Consider the following 20917-nt stretch of genomic DNA (forward strand, 5'->3'; position numbering starts at 1 on the left):
GCTGCTGGTTGCTCCTCTGCCCCTCTGAAGGTTGGCAGGTTGGTGGAGGGCCCAGCTCGCCAATGGCTAGGAGGGTTCACACCACCATAAACACCCATGCTCCTGAAAGGCTTCTTCCACATGGATGCACTTTCTGGCCGATGGGCAGCGGGTTGAAGCACTGACAGTCACCCACAAGTCTCACCTTAGCCCTCACCAGTCGGTGTAAGCTGTCAGAGAGCGCTTCCACCAACCACAATGATACTTCTATCCTGGGAGATTAGCCTTAGCATTATGCACCATAAACAATATGTTTTTGCTTCAACATGTACAGCGGAGGTCTAAGGTTGGAAGCAGCACTTGGAGAGGCCTTCTTAGATGCACACGCAACACCCTGACCTGGTTACTCTCCTTTCGAAGGAAACCCCCATGAAAAGTACATAACATTTCAAGCGACTTCTCTAAAATGTGGTAGGACTCTATACCGATGAATATCGAGCAAATAGTGAAGAGAAATTACTTCAACTGTAACGCACAACAGAAATGTACAGAGTAGGTGCCGAGTAGGTGGCTTCCTGCTGCCTCTTATAAATGAATTTACCTCAAACTCCAGTCACAAATTCTAACACTACACTCCGTTTTCAGCACCACAATGAGACATTCCTAAAGACAATATTACTTCACATTGGGCTTTTAGTCGCCTGTTTGACGTGTACATTCGTAAAGAATCTGCAGTACAACAGTTCCAGATTTTGGCTGAAGTTTGCTGTACAATTTATCTATGGATGTTCCACAGGCGAGTAATTTATAGTGCCCAGACTACCAAAAGCAGGTTTCTAGGTGGTAATTGTTTTGCTTTCTTTCCTTTTGTGTTTTGATCCTTCATGTTCATAATCCAGTCTTCCCATTTAGATTTGTGGCAATTTTTCATGAATACCTTGGGTTTGTGCATGAATATTTCACTAAAATAGGGAGCCAGTGTTTCGGGAGGTTGACTATAGACTCAGAGTGACTGGAATGCAGAATGCAGATCAGGCGCTACAGTAAAAGTGCTTCAAAGCTACCGTACATATACAATGGATGTGTTCATGGCAAGTTAAGTGGAATGGCACAGAAGTCCTCGTCTCGGTACCACCCCTTCCGCATGGGACAGCACCTGGTGGCCGACCGCCCTCGGAAGCCCACCTACCCCCTCAGACCACGGCAAGAACCTCGGTATCGTACTCAACTCATCACTCACCATGAACAGACAGGTCAAAGCCATCACCTCCAGCTGCTTCAACACCCTCCGCAAGATTTTCAAGTAGATCCCCCCCCCTGAGTCAAGTAAGACAGCCACCCATGCACTCATCACCAGCAGACTGGACTATGGAAACGCACCCTACGCCTGCATCAACAAGTCCCTACTCCGCAAACTCCAGACAATACAGAACACCGCCGCCAGACTCGTCCTCGGCATCCCCCAACACGAACACATCAGTCAACACCTACGAAGTCTCCACTGACTCCCTGTGGAGAAAACAGTCACTTTCAAAATCCTCACTCACACGCCTACAAATGCCTACACAACAACGGACCCAAATACCTCAATGACAGAATCAACTTCCACGTGCCCAAAAGAAACCTCTGATCTTCCAACCTTGCACTGGCCAAAACCCCGCGCATCCACAGAGCCAGATAAGACCTGGAACGAGCTACCGGCAGACATCAGATGCCCCCCCTCCCTGAACACCTTCAGGAAGACCCTCAAGACCTGGCTCTTCGGCTAAACAGATCTGAGGACCAACCCCCTCCCCCCCTCAGCGCCTTGAGACCCCCTCACGGGTCAGAAGCGCGCTTACAATTCCCTGATTGATTGATTGATTGATTGAAGGTACAATGTAGCCAGCTACATTCAGGCTACTGGTTTCTGCAACTCTTCATACACCTATTAATAAGGACAGAGGGTTGTGCAAACCACTTAGAAGAAACAAAGGGCTACATGTATCAACCTATTTTACATTTGCAAACGGTGCAAATCACTACATTTGAATGCAAAACAGCCTTTCAAGATGTATGAAAGGCTTTGGCAGTGCACTTTAGGTAATTTTCCGCGATTATCTGCAATTGCGAGTACAAACAGGGAATTGCAATCTAAGCACATGTACCAAGCATTTTCGACATTCAAAATGTGCATTTAGGAAATGTTATTACCATTGCCTCCAAGTCAATGGTAACCATGTGCAATTACTGAAAATTAAAAAAAAAATGCATTTTTCAAAGTGCCATTTAGTGCACACATGCCCGTATGACCCCAGGCACCCTTGGTTTTGCATTACCTAATTTGCGATTACCAATTAGGTAATTCCAAAATAGGTAATGTAAAACCATTTGCACCTATGGGCCTTTAGGTCTCATGGCCATGAAAAGGGTGGCTAACAGCCAACTCATAATATACTTGGCGGTGCTGCAGAGGCACCACCAAGCATAATGTGGCCTCAGACCACCACACCAGCACCAGGGATCGCGGATCCCTGGTGGATGCGGTGGTCCTAATGCGGTCTGACTGCCGTAGTTGTAACACGGCAGTCAGACCACTGGTGTGGCGGGCTCCGACAGCCAGTGCACCTCCACCGTGAGGTTGGCGGTCCATAGGACTGCCAAAGTCGGAATTAGGTCCCTAAGTATGACCATTGGTAGCTGAAAGCTCCAAGGGGCAACCAGAGCAGACGTCACTCCTTAGGCAACAAGGCGCACATCATCAGGTTGGCACACTAAGACCGCAGTAGAACACCTAAGGTTCCCAGCGCAGCAGCATTGGCTATGGTATATATTCAGTTTATCTTGAAGCTCTCAATGTGAGCACTATCTTCTTTCCAAACTATGGGCCTGATATATGAGTTTGGTGGGCTAGGTTACCCAGTCACAAATATGACGTGCTGTTTGTGAGGGATTAACCCGTTCGTCAAAGTCAAATCAGTTCTTCAGACTTAAGTTCTTCTTCATCTGATTTTCCAAGTCGTTGGAAGAAAGATTTCTTTGATATAGAGAAGGAGGATTATAAATAACTTTTCCTTCTCCATCGTAGGACCAGGGTTGGACTAGTCTACAGGGCAGGAGGGGCTGGGAGGACTGGTATGACCAGGAGGATTGGTATGTCCACATTTACATTTTACATTTATGTCCGCTCCACGTGTGGGTCGTGTTTTTGGGCCTGTTTTATGGTCTAGTGGTCAGATTTTTACTGTTGATTTCACTGATATTATCACAAACGTTGATTCCAGCCAGCACACATGAATGCAGTCAGCCATACCTTGCAACACACCTGTACAATGTGTCTTTAAAAGGTATTTTTTTATCACATTGCAAATGTGGGCCACTTTTTAGCTATGTGAGTTGCTAATGGGTGCTACTTTGGTTTAGATTCCTGGGCCTATTTTATGTCACTGTCCGACCTTGCAGAGGATCTTTGTTGGTATTCATGAACACGGAACACAAGGGCAAGCTCACACCTATCATACTTCTGCATCCATTCTAGAACCAGAGTCAAGACAATAATGCTTTGCAAACTGGTAGCCTGATCGCCTGTTTGTACATTACAAATTAAAAGAGTACATGTCTAACCATGCTGTAGCTGCCTTTCTCCTAACTGAATGAGCTTCCTGACAATTATGAAGTGGTTTATTCACTTTTAGATACTATAATAGAATAAATGGAAAAAACAACAGGCGGAATCCCGTAAACCCAGTTGAGGCCCGAGTAATGTGGTAACAAACAACACCGCCTCAACAGGTAATATTTGAAAGACTATTAAATCAATGTAAGAAAATACATGAAGGAGACAAAAATACGAACTGTATTAGATGTCGTAGTGGAAGGGCATTAATTTTAGACAGCAAAACTCTTTCTTCAATGTAGGTGTAATCGTTAAGGTGCACACATAGTGCTCGTCATAGGGTGAAAGGGGAAGTGAGGCACGTGACATGGTGACAGCCCCAGAGGCGCGATTAGAATTGGTACATAGCATGAGCAGTGGGGCCAACATGAAACATGTTATGAACCAAAGAAGCCGTAGGAACATTTTGTTTTGTCAACAGCGTTTCAACCTGAGCGAGTTCAGGTCATCATCAGGACTAGATGACACTTTATTTTGAGACTGCTGTGGAAAGGAAAAGGAAAGTAAAAGGAAATCAGGACATCACATTACGTGCCTCGTAGCGCCATTCACCCTTTCACGAGCACTATGTGTGCACCTTTATGATTACACCTACATCGAAGAAAGAGTAATGCTCTATGAAATTAAAGTCCTTCCGCTAACACATCTAATACAGATCGTGATATTCCATTTTGGTGTCGCTTTTCCATTTGATACCAAAAGGGATGATGGACGGAGCGTTTGAGCAAATCAAACACTCACCCCAGTCAACTGATCTGGGTTTAATCCATCACCATTCTTTAGCTCACTCCACCACCCCAGTTCAGACATGGCCATATGCAAATCAGTCTGACCCTGCGCCTCATGGGAACAGTTCAGCCCATACTGCCAAGCCATGTTTTCCCTGGACCGGAAAAAAGCATCCTGGGACCGGTTTCAGGTTCATAAACCCCATCAGCCAGTCTATCTTGAATCCAGTGGCAGAGTGAGCAAGGGACCCACGTCTGGGCATACCCTGCTAATTTAGGGCGGTCCAGGGAAGACATGGCCTGGCAGATCGGGCTGGACTGTTCCCATGAGGCACAGGGTCAGACTGATTTGCATATGGTAATGGTATAGTGCTAAAGAATGGTGATGGAGTAAACCCAGATCAGTTGACTGGGGGAGAGTGTTTGATTCCAACTGGATATGGGCAGCTTAGAAGCTGCTCTACAGCGATTTACATGGCCATGATTAACAAACAGGTGCATTGAAAGTATAGACTCCTTCATTTTTCCTAGTTTTTTCTCAATTTAGACCTTTTTATTTAACACAAGTGGGGAGAGATCCCTCTTCTCGATAAACTGGATTAGGAAAAAATAATGGTATAGGTATAGATGGATTATTATGAAAATGAGAGACTAATTTCAGTAAAGAAGAGTATGTTCCGTAGACCACCTTCCGATTAAGGATGATTGTATATGGCTCCTTAGTGCATAAAGTTTGAATTTCACTCATCCTGTGAGCGGATATAATTGAAATCAGGAAAACAGTTTTACATGTAAAATGTTGCAGAATATTTATATACGAGTTCATCGAATTCTACTAGAGGGTAAAGATGTCTCACTAGTCAGTGTGACTTCTTTAGGTTCTTCAGGCAATTTTTGATGACTGGTATAAAAATAAGTCTGAGAAAAAGTAAGTTTTTGTGCTGTAACAGCTGCTAGATGAATTACTATGGTTGAAAAATACAACACGATTTAGCAAAACGCAAGCGATAAGTAAGGATTGTGTCTTCCTGACATTAGCATGTATCTATGGACTTCTCAATGTTATATATGCAGAAATGTTTTCCTTTGAATGCATATGAAGGTAGCCCATTCACCTAGATTAGGATGTTCATAAGCTCCAGAAGCAGGTTTAGAAGGTAGTACTAGGTGAAGTCAAGATTAATGTTGTTAAGCTGAGAGATCCTAGATTGCGGAGTAAAATCTTGCCCTGGAACTCAGGACAGTATAGTGTGCATGGCAACCTCACGCATGTCTCCTCTGATGTATGAAGCAAATCAGTGAACATCCACTGCCTTGGTCTCCATGGGCTTCTTTGTTCTATTTCAACTTGATTATCGAATCAGAGGAAAAGTGCACTGGAATGCTTTCGATCAGGATATCAAAAGAACATTTCACAGGTATCCTATTTACTAACACCTGGATGTTAAGTCTTGCCACTTTGCGCCATTACAAAAAGATCTATTTGCCAAAGACCCCAGCCTTAGCTGTTTTGGTTCAGCATGAAGTTGTTGCAAACCCCATTTGTGGTCTTTTGAAATCAGTCTTCCTAGAGCATCTGCCAGTTGGCTCTGGACACCTAGGAGATGTTTTCCTGTCAATCTGATGTCTCTAGATCTCATCCAGTATCAAATGGCCAGCACCTTCCTGGAGAAGGCCCCTTTACCTCTGTGCTTTCGCACATAAAAGAAAACACTGTTGTGCTTCTAACACTTCTCCTTTGATTAACTATAGAAGAAAAGAGTTTAAGGTCAGACTGAATCCTCCTAGTTCCAAAATATGTATGTGATAAGTCTACTCCTTCCTGGTCAACCTTGGATCTGATGGTCTCCAAAGTGAGTACCCGTTCACAGGAGTGTTGAGTTTGTGAATTGAGTCTGTGTAGGGAGCACATGCCAGAATGGGACCCTGTCATTCAATTCAGAAGTTTTGTCCACCTTATTGAATGATTGCAGTGCTGCCACAACAGCATCAATTTGCCTTCAATTTGATTTCCAGATTCCCCAAGAACTGATTGTATTAATCAGTCATACACTCTTGTATCATTCTTATAAGCCGGCTAGCATTCAGTACTGCTGTTATACAGTATACCACCGAAACTAACAGAAATGATAGATGACTTGCATCAGGGTATTTGGTTACAATTACCTTGGAGCATTCCTGCTGGAATGGTAAAAGCTTCTCTTCCAAAGAATAAGTTTTTTCTGGTTTTAAATCCACAAGAGTACCTAGATATTGTATTCGCTCAGTGTTTGTGGAGTCAGCTTTGTTGTAATTAATGTGAAGGCTTAGAGTTCCCGTAAGTTGCACTGCTGTCTGAGAATTGTATAGAACTCTCTGCTCTGACCTTGTTTTTCAGAAGTCAGTCATTCTGTCACAGGTGCAAAACAGGCATGTCTTCCCAAGATGTGCGGTCACCATTGTCATGAACACACCTAAACACATTTCAGGCTGAACAGCAGGAATTTTCACTGGAAGTGCTCTACTGACTGCAAACCTTAGGAGAGTTGTCCATTTCTGGGAAAATAGCATATGAAGGTATACATCTTGAAGATCTGTTGAGCACCACTAGTTCCCTTGCTGAAACTGGAGCTTCAACCAACATTCTAAACCTTTCCTTGTGCAACAATTTGTTTACAGTTCTTAAATCTGTAATAGGTCTACTCTTCACTACTTAAATACTTAATTATAGGTATTTGTTCAACTGCATTTTTAGGACTCACTCTATTTCTTTTTGCTTTTATGTTCTTACTTCTTTCCTGGAAAGGTGCAGGTGGGAATCGTTGGACAGTACTGAAGGCACGGTTGAATGCGAAGGTTTGTGATTCTAACCCTTGGTTCAGAATAGAGAGCGACCTACTTTCGCTTGCAAATTTATGACACCCTTTGCAGTGCTGATGTTCATCTCCTCGCTGCAGCAGGCAATTGTGAGGGCAAAGGAACTCTTTATGTGCAGTACTGGGGATATGTCCCGCTGCACATGTTGACTGATGTCCTAATGGTATTCTTTGGCAAAAGTGGGACTGGGCAGATATAGAGAGCCATGCTTGGTAGGCTGGAAGTAGGGCTCATAATTCGGTGGCGGTATCTGCAATATGAATGTTTAACATAGTCATGAGAATTTCCTATCGATTTTAAAGGTTTTGAAACCTGCTGCATTAAGGTCTCTGCTTCCACACCAATGTCTTGTCATTCACGTGCACTCCGAATAGAGCTGTGCTCTATTAGAATTAGAAAGGTCAGACTTTTTTTGCAGTCCATTAGGTTTCAGGCCTGCAACTTGAAGTCAAGAGGGCCTCCTGAAACACTCACTTTGTCAGCCACTATCAGATGACCGATCGGAAACACCAACCGATTCACCTATAATCTAGTAGGATACGACTTTGCCTTCATTCACTACCTCCAGAAAATTATCCATGTCTTTGCGGGGAAGAGAACCTGCAAAGCAGTGCACTACATCCCTAATGATCTATCATATTTATCCAGTAGTATAGTGGAACTTGTTGCCTTCAAGATAGTTGCAAAAGTACCATATATTTTCTTCTCTCTACATCGATTCATCAGAGTTCTGGTTTGCCAAAGATAGGTTCTGGTGGGCCGCTAGATGGTAGAATGACAGCACAAGTTGTTTTTCCTGTAGAATCTGCACAGCACGTAGTCACATCGACCTCTGACAATTCACACCCCACCGCGTTTTGTGTGGCTAGGGAAGCAACAAGGGAACCAGGCCCTGAACAACTCTTTACAATCAGTCTCTAGCTGACAAATCATCCTCTCTGTCTACGGCACAGCCCCACTGCCCAGCAAGCAGACCGCACCCATCCACTATTAAGATGGTGCACCTGACTGTCCAACTTCCGGTCTGCAGGACAATGGAAAGAGAAAGACCCCGCTTTAGAGAGTTTGGCTCATGACAGCTTTCAGTCATGGCACCTGCTGGTCAGCCAACACTCTGTATATGGTCCCAAATCAGCTACGCAATCCAGGAGCAGGGGTGTTCATGTCTGTCATCACCCAGCACACAAGCTACCCAATTCAGAGGCAAGGACAAGTTCTTCAAAGGGATGATGGCAGAAGCCCATTCTATACACCTGCACTGCTGTCTGATCAAATTTTCCAATAAGTGCTCGGTGGGGAAACTCCACCGCCACCCCAGCCCATTCCAATGCATGCTGCAGAACCAACCCGGGGCTACATCTACCCCAGCTATCCCCAAAACAGCAAGGCCCAAGCATTTCTAGCTTGTGGCTTACTTTCACATTGCCTGGGCGGTCTAATGGGGCACACAAGTCCTTCTGGGCCCAATGCAGTGCTGACTCACTTGATAAAATGGGCAGACTACATCCCAGCCTACACACCATCAGCCAAATCTCTTGAGAAGGATGAGCACAATCACAAGATCATGTTCCGCATTGCCTGGGCGGTCTAATGGGGCACACAAGTCCTTCTGGGCCCAATGCAGTGCTGACTCACTTGATAAAATGGGCAGACTACATCCCAGCCTACACACCACCAGCCAAATCTCTTGAGAAGGATGAGCACAATCACAAGATCATGTTCCGCCAGCCATCAAGTGTTCCTTCCTGTGCAAGGCAGGCAGCAACGTGGCCATGTGCCTCTGTCCTTTGTCAGGTCCAACACTTCTCTACCATCACCTCTCCTACCACTGTGCCAGGCAGGGTGTCCACCAGAGGCTGCCTCACACTAACCATCCCAACTCCACTTCAGTACCGCTGGATTCGGCATTATCATCAAGGAGCTCTCGGACTCTGGAGGTCGCTTCAGCCCACTCGGTGGCCCAGTCCCTTGCTCCACTAGTCACTGTCTAGCATCCAGGCAACATGCACTCCGGAATCAGAATCCGCCCCCACACTTGCTTTCAGCAGCATGCTAGGCCCAGACTAAGCAGCTGAAAAAGCCAACAATATTTAAGAGAGGAGGCAAAAATGGATAGCTTTTTGTTTTTTAGTTTGGTTAGATTTTCCATTGGCAGGTTGATAGAATGCTTTTTGTCCACTTATTTTTTTTAAATCATTCTTGCACTTCCCTCTACATGAAGCTGCTTCTTCTAAATGCAATGCGGGTGCTTTCCTTCATTTCTTGACTGTGATTCAAGAATCCGTCCGCCATCCTGTCGTGGCAAGGGACCGTCCGCCATAATGGCGGAGGTCCCGTGCGTCGAATTAGGATGCACCCGCCACAGTGGCGGGTGCATCCCGCAGTTTTAACATTTCAGCACCGCCCGCCGCAATGCTAAAAATGCATGTTGTGCTTATTAAAGCACAACATGACAGGCACTGCGCGGTGCCTGCCATGTTGTACTTTGAAACGCAGGGGGGTACCATAGATACCCCCCATGTGCACCCCCACCCCACCTTCACCCAGGGGGCCCGCAACGGGCCCCCAAAGCAAAGACTGTATGCCTTTCTGTGGCAGCTTTGCCGCCACGGAAAGGAATACCCCAAAGCCCATCCCAATAGGGCTGGCGGTGTTTGATAGACAGTCCCACCATATTAGCCTTATTCCGCCACGGTCGCAAGGCGACCGCGGCGGAAAAGCAGCAGACGGTCTTACCGTCCGCTGTGGTCCCCCCCGCCATTGTAATATGGCGGGGGGGAAATAGGTGGCGGACGGGCACAGATGGCTGACGGATCGCCACCGCATGCATGGCGGTGGCGATCCGTCCGCCATCCAAATCGGCCCCTTAGTGAGGAGACAGCCCAGAGGTAACTAGTGATTGCGCAGGGTAAATGAAAACAAATACAATGAAATAAAGAACATAAATAGATTAAAATAGTTACAATAATTAAATCCCCATTCACATAGTCACTGAAAAAGAAAGCACTACGAGACGTTTGTTTTGGAATTTTCTGAATTATCTAAATATATTACTAGCATCAGTAAAGAGGTCATGCTTAGGTCTTCTCTAAATTCAGCTTTTTGAGATCTTTCCAAAATGTTCAGGTCCCAGACCAAATATGGACATCATGCCTGAACAAGATCTCGAGATGCGGCTCCTTGGCTCTCACATCCAATTCCTTCTGAATTCACACAGCTGTTCCGCTATAAAGCGGCCGTGAGCACAGCCAGTTGCAGATGTATTTGAACATTTTAGTGAACATCTTGGTTAAACAGCTTCAGATCCAAATCAGCGTTGATTTTGGTTTCACTCAAACAGTGTGCATCTAAAGGCAATAAATAGCATTAAGCTCTGGGAGGTGTGCCCGACTCTAGTCACAAGTTTAAAGTCTCCACCGCAATAAACCACATTTACTACAGACTAACCCAAAAAGAAGAAAGGCAGTAACTGTTTATACAATTATACTGTAGCCTTTCTAAGGTGCTCATCTTGGAAGTGGCATTAGGCTTATGAAACTACACACAATTGAACTTCTGCAGGCACACTTTGTGACCTCCTCTTATGCAGGCCTCTTGGCTGGTGAAGCCTGCACAGTAGCCCCTAAAAAACTGAACCTTGTGACAGAAGAGTTAGTGATTCAGGTCTTCCTCTCCTGATGGTCCTAAACTGGCATGAGGTGGAAGGACAGTGGGTTAAAGGTGGGGAGGCGAAGTCCACAGCTGCAGGCATATACATAAGCATCAATTCCATGTGAAACCTTATGAGGTGACGGGCCATCGCTGAGGGTTTATATTAGTACTACTCAGGGGTGTTTTGCAGGGTTTTCAATACAGTTGCAATTGTTGCTCTCTGTAAACTTGTGACTGTATCATAAGACAGATCAGGTTTCACATGTCTCACTTCTAAATTAGTTGTCTTATCACATTCTGCCACTAGGACAAAGCAGAACTTAATTGATCATATATAGACATGCTAATAATCACTCTACCTACACCATGCTCTTACAGACACATCATCTACTCATACACACAATATTATGGAGTTCTGTAGTAATAATGTTAAATAATTACAGTGAGAGGACAAATATAGTTATGCTGGTAGGGCCAATAGGAGTGAACGGACATGCAAAGAAATTGAGAGACCGGTCAATACCTCTGCTGTTAGGGCTGGGGAGGCACTCGTAAGTCACGCTAGCATATGTTACTAACATTGCCGCTGTCCTATCGTTTGAAATGCACCAACTCCCAATTTCACAACAGATCAGGCCATCACTGGGGGCGCAGGAGAGCACTGGAAGGCCCAGTTTAACAACCATCAACCAATAATTGTTTCCATGGAATAAAGTCAGGGTGCTTGGCAACCATAAAGCCCCTAATGGCAGGCAGTGAAATGTGCCGGCGCCATCTGAAACTATATGTTGCCATTCGGATCTGCGGGATGGTACCTGCAATTGGAGAGATCTCTAGCAAAGCAAATAAAAATGGTCCACAAGGAACGTATGTCTGCGAAGGGACAAACGAATGAACGTAATGAGTGATGGCAAAAGAAGCTCAAGAGATGAATTCATGCAAAGCTGGATTTAGTCTTACCACTTCATCCTCGGCAAGCTTGAAAACATAAATCAATATTTAAATGCAGTGTCAAAAACACATGGTTATTAGTCACAAACATAGAATTGTGTTTAAGGATTCCCAGGGTGCCCTGGGTGCATGCACTGCCAGTGAATCACATAGCAGACATTTTTATTAATTTCAGAAAAACTAGAATACAATCAGACACATGGTAAAGTGGTAAAACTAGAAGAATGACCACCCAGACATATTTTTGTCCTCCACTGCTTTCAGCACCTAATTAGCGAAAGGCTTAAGGGCTTGGAGAAAAAGATAATCAATAAGCGATACAGAACAGAAGAAGTTACCACCCAAGAACAATGCAGAAACAGTCCCCCAGCGCTCCTTTGCTTTTTATCTAACTTTGGGTCATATAACTCACATACATACAAACATACATACATTGAACTTCATTATTTTTAGTCAGTGCAAACCTACTAAGTACTCAAGAATTGCAAGTGTATGCTTGGTCATGATGGAGCTGATCACAGTGAATAATTTGGATCACTGACTATTGTTTATTTGTGCTCTCCTTAATACCAGGTGTAGTTTGAAACAACCGTCAATTCCTTTCTGAGACACTAGCATAAAGATATTTCAGAAATGCACAAACTAAACTTAACTCAGTCTGCGAGTTACGCATAAGCCCATTTGTGTAGGGACGTATTTAGCATTTTTGGGTGTCTAGACTAAGAAGGACTAACCGGAAAAGAGACATTTCCCCAATGGGCAGAATACACAAAGTAGGTCTAAAGGCAGCATCCCCAAAGACATAAATAATGTTTCTTTCTTTGTAAGCTTGCATTGTCCTCCCACAGTAAAATGGGACAATAAACCATTCAATGTGCAATGTTTAGCAATATCTTTACGTTCTGCAGAGGTTGTCCCTTTATTTGACTTGTAATATAGCAGTCCGGAGTAAAAAGCTCCTTTTGTAGCGGTTTCAAGGGAACAGGTATTCTCACTCAGTGGAATTTAAAGAAACTGTATACAAAGAATACCCAACAAAGTTACACACAACGGGGAGATACAAAGGAACCAGTGACAGAGTTTAGACAAGGGAAGATCTTTTTTGCAAGTAGTGGTGCAAATCTGAGGGGAGAGTAGAAAATGTATGAATAGACATAGTAGACATCATGCGATGTATTTAAATAAAGGCACTTAATTTTTTTTTGTCTAGAAAGACCACAGTTATACAGTCTACTTATGTATCTGTGAGGACATGAATATACTGTTTTGCCAGTATAATCACTATACAGATAGAAGGTTTTAATGCCCTTTATAAATGTCTTATAAAATAGTGTGTATTTTTTCAACTAAAGTCAAGACAATTTGCTATTTCCTTTCACAAATGTTCAAATCCAGAACACTATTCAGAGTAAAAAGTCTCCAAAACATTAAGATTGTCAACTAAATTATAGGTTTAGCCACAGTAATGTTATATGTAGTAATGTAAAGTAACATGTTATGCAATGCAAGGAAACAAGAATGCTGTAATTAATATTTCAAGGAAGAAAACAATATAATTATATATTTATATAACCTAACCCCCCCCAAAAAAATGAATGTGTCCTCATGTAACGCAATTGTTGCTATGTAAAGTGCTATGATACCCGGTTCGGGTCAAGCTTGCGCTATATAAACCTCCGGAAAAAAAACAATAATAGGAAAATACCCAAGAATTCACAAATACTTATATGTTATGACTTTATGTCATAGTTCCCATTACATTTTGAAATATACATAAAATGTCATTATCATGCGTATAAATTAAACTTCTATAACCATAGAGAGCTGGACCATAATGTTTATAGTCATTTCAAAGGAATTCTTTTTTTAGCTCTGGAGCAACATAATATAAAGGTTGATGTTGAAGCATGTGTTTTACTTTGTATCATTTTTGTTTAAATATTTACTTTGGATGAAAAGACTGACACTTTGGAAAGCCGTTACTTTGGAGAATGTTCAGTATGAATCTATGTACTGGAAGAAAGATCTAAACAGGGATGGAAGAAAATAGCAAATATATCAATAAAAATCAAATAGGTTGATGAACTAGAATGAATTTTTAGAGTAACTATATTTATAAATGTATGTATCTACAAAAACATAATGAAAACTATTTATAATTGTAACCTATGAATTTGTTCTGATTTTCTTATAAGCTCATCATAAAAACACTTTTTTATATTTCACACAGGAGTGCAGTACTACTAATCTACTACGCTAAAGAACGCTAGGAAATGATTGCGCGAGAACCACACTAAGACCTATGATTATGCCAAGTGCCAACCCAGCAAACAAACATACAATTCAATAAATAACTGCATTTCCAGAACCTATGTTCAAATAGTTTTCTAACACATTTGGAAATGTATTTCTTAAACTTATAAATAGAACTACAAATGTGCTACCAAACTACTGCAGTCTAAAAGTGGTCCACTTTGTAACGTGATTACAACTGATATTAACCATTTAGTTCTTCTCCTGGAAACATGTCTTTACACTGCTTCACAGTTTAGAAATGATTGAATTACATACGTAGGAAATTATATCCACTTTCTAATTCAATCTTAATTCTGCCTGTACTGAATTCCCTCTGCTTGTAAGACAGCTACAGCTATGCAAATACGTTTTGCCTACTAGGCATTTGTCCATAGAACCTAAACATTTGATCAGACTTACAGACTTTATATAGCTCTTTCCAACTCACAAGCGCTCTACCAAAATAAACCTTTGGTGAAACAGTGAGTGACTTAGTGGTTGCTTGAAGAAAGTCCTATGAGAAGAAACTTTAGCTAAACATCTACAGACTGTCCATAATCCAAGGCATATCACATTCAAGCTGCAAAGGTAAAGGTTTTCAATGTTTAAAAACACAAGAGGGGAACGAAGATCCTTTCCTTTGCTGGGCAGTAAGCCCATCTTGCTAACAACATCCTGCTTTACCTCTGTGGTAATAATTTAAAAAAATTGGATATGCTAGCAATTTCATAGTTCTGCACAGCAGCAAGTCTCAAATTTTCACTAGGAATTTATTGGTTAGAGAATAGTGTGAGATGTAAATCAATGTCCCTTACAAGATTAAGTTAAACAGAAAATATACATTTTTAGAAAGGAAAACTATTTTAAGTCTTAAAAGTTATTTTTGTGCTGGTTAGGAACACAAACAAAAGAAAGAAATAACACAGATTTAAAAACATTTCCTCCAGCGATAAAATGGGGACATTCCAGATATTTTTCAAAGGTTACCTCAACTCAACATATTTTGACTGTAAGCCAAAGACAACTCTATGTACCAGAGAGTAGTTTGGATATTTTAGTGCTATGAGCATGTTCTTAATTTGTTTACACATTAATTGTGAAACGTCTGAACAACTTTTACAATAAAAATTGGCAAATGGACAATATAGCACCAGTGAAATTAATCTAATATGTCACACCACAGTAATGTACTGTATATAGGCCTATTTCTATTCTCAACTGAGATTAGTGGATTTAAAAAGATGTTTGGTCTCTTTTTGTAAATTTCGATGCAGAGCCAACTGGATGACACCACAGGCTTCTGCTTTGCTTAGTAAAAGTCATTGGAAACTCACGTCCTCCACGTCGTCAGAATGAATCGAGAGCTGGTCGTGTTGAATAATTTCGGCATCTTCTTCGGTTGGGCCGTTGCCTACTCTAATCCCACCAAAGTTGTGGGTGCCCTGTGCAGGTAAAGAGAAAAAGCTCAATGCAAGTTTTTTTACATACATTGTATTAGGTAAATGTGTTCCCAATAGCTGAGATGATCAGAATATTAAGGCTGAAGGCTGACTTCAATAAAAAAAGTCTATATATAGATTTTACATATTTGGCAACTGGTAATGCACAAACAGCAATGGGCTGAAAACCATAATTTACAGGAACAATGTAAATTATTTTCAATGATTTCCTGGAATCTCACTATTTCCTGTGAAATATGGATTTCAACTAAAGCGAAGTCTACAACATCTGACTCTGATTACCTGTCCACCAGGCAATTAGTGCTTTTTTCGCCTAGCAGGAGAAATTATTTCAATAATTTAAACAATATCAATCCACTTTGTTCAATTAGCTGTCTATATAGCTTAGAGACTGAGTGACAACAACTCTAGTTACTGATAAGTTGCATTTTCAATTGAAAATGCCTATTGTGACCTGTTAATAACTTTGAACTATTTGGTGACTCTGCACACCATTTGGCAGTCAATTGGAGAGTTCAACTTAGTGTCACAATACTGTGTTTTATGAAGATCTGTCTGAAGGTCGGCAAAGTTGTCAGGGAGGGGCAGAATAAGTCCCATAGAAATTATTGCATTCTTCTACATCATGAATGTGCAAAAGGGCACTACAACTCGCTGCCTAGTGGACCAGGCCTCTGACCAGTTCCCAAAATGCCTGGACACAGTAATCAGAATTTGGCCAGGCTCTTTGCTGAAGGGGAAAGGAAGCTGAGGACAGGGACTCTGCAGTGGCGGTTCAGTGTGGAGCGTGTGGCCTTTAGCCTAGTCATGCACAAATTCAATGTGGAGGTAGCAGAGGTCTGAACCTGCTTTGGTCATGGTCAATGGCTTCTGGGTGTAGACTGTGGATAAAGGCAACCTTTTTCACTCAAAGCTTCTTCACCACTAGTTTGTATGGCACATTCCTTGGCCTTGGCCATTGAGCTCAAAAAGAGGTGCCTGGCCTGACTCCTTGGGTTAACCCGTGTCTTAGTAGCACATGGCCTCTGGCAAAATCCTAAATGTAGAGCCTGGTATTAGAATATATCTCACAAGAAGTAATTAACATAGTTGTCTGCCATCCTGAAGGGATTCTATGTGCAGCATCCAGACCTACTACCCCAAGAGTCATATAAACTCCTAGTTTGTCAAAGCAACCATGATATTATAAAACTTAAATTTACTGTTGACATTTCATATCTACTTGTTCAATCTCTTGTTTCTGCTGAAGAATATATCTGCTCATGTGGGTGCCTGAAGCCATTTGTCGTGTTTTATTTAAACACTTTTAGCTATAGATCACTCAAATATTTCCCATTTATGACCACTGGGTTACTTCATCCTTTCATAACAACCAAGCCACAAGTGCCAACATATTGCTTTTTCCCATTCTGGAGCCTCAAAACTTCCTCTAGGATTACAGGTTATGTTCTTTGTCTATGGCTTATACAATTTGTTTCCTGTACCTCCACATTTCAAACTGTTGATTTTATGGATTGCTTTCAGAATTCATTATTTCACCATGATAGGATTGTGCACATACAAAACTGATCATGGCAACATATCCGTATTTTCTTTACGAGAAAGTGATGGGAGATGTTGAGTAGAAATACTGTTTTCTTCATTACTTTTTTTAGCTATTTAATTTTTTTTATTTTCTTAGGGCTTGCAGGCGCTTCATTGCAGACTGTTCATTGTGATGACAAACGGTTTGTTTATATTTTTGAATATTGTCAAACATAGCATGCTCTATTTTGGCTGCAAACTTCATTTAAATGATGATCAGCTTGCACACAGTCACTTCAGCCAAAAGGAACAAAGCCCTCAGTCCTAGTTCATGTCTGTTTCGCACCAGTGTTCAGCTCCACAATGGAGTCGGTCTCAGTTTACTGTAGTTTGAGTTCATGATCTCATGTTTTTGCATATTTTGTAATCAGTTCTAAGAAAATTAATTTAAATGTATTACATCTTTGTCCATTGTTTGCGTGATTTATTTCCGTTCAATTTCTCTGTTTCCACATGGTTACCAACCTTTCCCTCAGCATTAGGACCACTTTTCTTTTTGCATCCTCGATAACCCATACATGGTAGCTTCATGCCTGGAATCTCTTCTATCTTTAGAGAAAGCTGCTGATAGTTTTGTTCTTTGGAGTCATTCCATGAGGCTCTATTAACCTGGAAAGGATATTCTAGTTGATGCAGACTATGCTGGCTAAATGCAGTGTAATATTTGTAGTTTAACTTTTTTTGAAACATTGCACTCTTTATTCTCTTTTCTTTGACTTCAATTTCTTTTAACTTCTTTATGAATATCTGTGCCTCTTCTATGTTCTGTTCCAAGTAGACCGTTAATATATTTTGCCCAGGATACCCCCTTGCCTAGTCTGTTGCCTGTGCCATTGTTTGCTCTCACCATCATATAAAGAGCTATTCACAGGTGGAAGCCAACCATATCCCATTGGCCAAAATCCTTATTTGACCTTAGCAGTTTTTGTCAACCACGAAAAAGTTATTCTGAAGGCATTTATAAACTGTAGATGGCGGAACGTTACGGTGTTCCTACCTGGTTAGTTCCCTTAATCGTGAAGCACGAGCTTGGAAAACACCTTTGGTAACCAATTTGGATAATAGTCTACAGTTTTACGATTTCTTCTTGATAGCTTTTAAGAAAACGTTTGAAAGTTGGGTACAGTTTTGCAGGTCTTAGTGATACTCTTGGAGTATTGGCAACAGCTTACAAGAACGCTGGGATCTAAATTGTTCCCCTCCCTAAAGTAGGATAGTAACTATCCATCAAAAACCCCACTTGGTAAATTGATATCCAATGCTCTTCTTGACCCAAGTCTGGAATTAACAATGTGTTACTCTAATGCAATTATGGTGGGGGTGAGATGGGAAACACGTTTGCTATGGAGAAACTGTCAGCTATACTGCATGATCGGGTTTGTAAATCAACAAGCATTGGAAATGCAATAGGTCTCGCATTAGAAAAGTTGGAGTTATTGGTATTGTAAATGACATATGTTATTTATTTGTTGGTTTTTAAAATTGCTAAATTGATGGCTTTGTCATTCACAATGCCAATAGTTATAACTTTTGCGAATGTGACACCTATAGCATTTGGAATGCAACATATTTTGTATTTACGTGACTTAGATGGCAGCTCTTGTCGTTAGGCCACATCTCTAGAGAGCAGGAGAGTGCAGCAGGGGAGAGAAGCACAGCAATGCAATAGGTCTTGCATTAGGAAAGTTTGAGCTATTGGTATTGTAAAGGACACATTTTTTATTTATGTGCTTGTTTTGAAAATAGCGAATTAATAGCTTTGTTATTTACAATGCCAATAGTTTTATCTTTTGCAAATGTGACACCTATTGTAACACAATATGTGTTGTGAGGGTGAGTGAGGGTGAGGGTGAGGGGTTGAGGGTGAGGTGTTGAGGGTGAGTGAAGGTGAGGTGTTGAGGGTGAGTGAGGGTGAGGTGTTGAGGGTGAGTGAGGCTGAGTGAGGGTGAGGGGTTAAGGGGGAGGGGTCGAGGGTGAGTGAGGCTGAGTGAGGGTGAGGGGTTAAGGGGGAGGGGTCGAGGGTGAGGGAGGGTGAGGGGTTGAGGGTGAGGGAGGGTGAGGGGTTGAGGGTGAGTGAGGGTGAGGTGAGGTGTTTAGGGTGGGTGAGGGTGAGGGTGAGGCTGAGGGGTTGAGGTTGAGTGAGGGTGAGTGAGAGTGAGGGTGAGTGAGGGGTTGAGGGTGAGGGGTTGAGGGTGAGTGAGGGTGAGGGGTTGAGGGTGAGTGAGGGTGAGGTGTTGAGGGTGAGAGAGGGTGAGGGTGAGTGAGGGTGAGGCTGAGGGGTTGAGGGTGAGTGAGGGTGAGTGAGGGTGAGGGGTTGAGGGTGAGTGAGGGTGAGTGAGTGAGGGTGAGTGAGGGTGAGTGAGGGTGAGTGAGTGAGGGTGAGTGAGTGAGGGTGAGTGAGTGAGGGTGAGTGAGTGAGGGTGAGTGAGGGTGAGTGAGGGTGAGTGAGGGTGAGTGAGGGTGAGTGAGGGTGAGTGATGGTGAGGGTGAGGGGTTGAGGGTGAGTGAGGGTGAGGGGTTGAGGGTGAGTGAGGGTGAGTGAGGGTGAGGGATTGAGGGTGAGGGGTTGAGGGTGAGGGGTTGAGGGTGCGGGGTTGAGGGTGAGTGAGGGTGAGGGTGAGTGAGGGTGAGGTGTTGAGGGTGAGTGAGGGTGAGGGGTTGAGGGTGAGTGAGGATGAGGGTGAGTGAGGATGAGGGGTTGAGGGTGAGTGAGGGTGAGGGTGAGTGAGGGTGAGTGAGGGTGAGGGTGAGTGAGGGTGAGTGAGGGTGAATGTGAGTGAGGGTGGGTGAGGGTGAGTGAGGGTGAGTGAGGGTGAGGGTGAGGGTGAGTGAGGGTGAGTGAGGGTGAGGGTGAATGTGAGTGAGGGTGAGTGAGGGTGAGGATGAGGGGTTGAGGGTGAGGGGTTGAGGGTGAGGGGTTGAGGGTGAGTGAGGGTGAGTGAGGGTGAGTGAGGGTGAGGGTGAGTGAGGATGAGGGGTTGAGGGTGGGTGAGGGTGAGTGAGGTTGAGGGTGAGTGAGGTTGAGGGTGAGTGAGGGTGAGGGAGGGTGAGTGAGGGTGAGTGAGGGTGAGTGTGAGTGAGGGTGAGGATGAGGGGTTGAGGGTGAGTGAGGGTGAGGGGTTGAGGGTGAGTGAGGGTGAGGGGTTGAGGGTGGGTGAGGGTGAGTTAGGGTGAGGGGTTGAGGGTGGGTGAGGGTGAGTGAGGGTGAGGTGTTGAGGGTGAGTGAGGGTGAGTTAGAGTGAGGGTGAGTGAGGGGTTGAGGGTGAGGTGTTGAGGGTGAGTGAGGGTGAGGCATTGAGGGTGAGTGAGGGTGAGGTGTTGAGGGTGAGTGAGGGTGAGGGTGAGTGAGGGTGAGTGAGGGCGAGTGAGGGCGAGTGAGGGCGAGTGAGGGTGAGTGAGGGTGAGTGAGGGTGTGGGTGAGGGGTTGAGGGTGAGTGAGGGTGAGGGGGTTGAGGGTGAGTGAGGGTGAGGGGTTGAGGGTGAGTGAGGGTGAGGGTGAGGGTGACTGAGGGTGAGGGATTGAGGGTGAGAGATTGAGGGTGGGGGGTTGAGGGTGAGTGAGGGTGAGGGTGAGTGAGGGTGAGGGGTTGAGGGTGAGGGGTTGAGGGTGAGTGAGGGTGAGGGGTTGAGGGTGAGTGAGGGTGAGGGGTTGAGGGTGAGTGAGGGTGAGTGAGGATGAGGGGTTGAGGGTGGGTGAGGGTGAGTGAGGTTGAGGGTGAGTGAGGGTGAGGGTGAGTGAGGGTGAGTGAGGGTGAGTG

General features: G+C 43.6%; 2 protein-coding genes across 7 annotated transcripts in view; one reads left to right on the plus strand and one right to left on the minus strand.

The window, feature by feature from the left end:
- ATP6V0A1 (ATPase H+ transporting V0 subunit a1) overlaps nt 1-20917 on the minus strand; it is a 260245-nt gene that overhangs the window by 82172 nt on the left and 157156 nt on the right. For 4 of the 6 annotated variants that reach the window (XM_086924113.1, XM_086924110.1, XM_086924111.1 and 1 more), the window contains exons 18-19: nt 15450-15557; nt 11830-11847 (exon numbers count right to left, since the gene is read on the minus strand). In XM_086924113.1, coding sequence (XP_086780239.1) covers nt 11830-11847; nt 15450-15557 — 126 coding nt within the window. The remainder of the gene's footprint in view (nt 1-11829; nt 11848-15449; nt 15558-20917) is intronic. The other 2 variants (XM_086924114.1, XM_086924112.1) reach the window with 1 other exon arrangement.
- Nucleotides 1-20917, plus strand: part of LOC147717174 (uncharacterized) — a 130990-nt gene that overhangs the window by 67963 nt on the left and 42110 nt on the right. The window lies entirely within an intron of this gene.

Source organism: Lissotriton vulgaris, chromosome 5 (assembly GCF_964263255.1).
Source record: "Lissotriton vulgaris chromosome 5, aLisVul1.2, whole genome shotgun sequence".
NCBI classification, from domain to species: Eukaryota; Metazoa; Chordata; class Amphibia; order Caudata; family Salamandridae; genus Lissotriton; species Lissotriton vulgaris.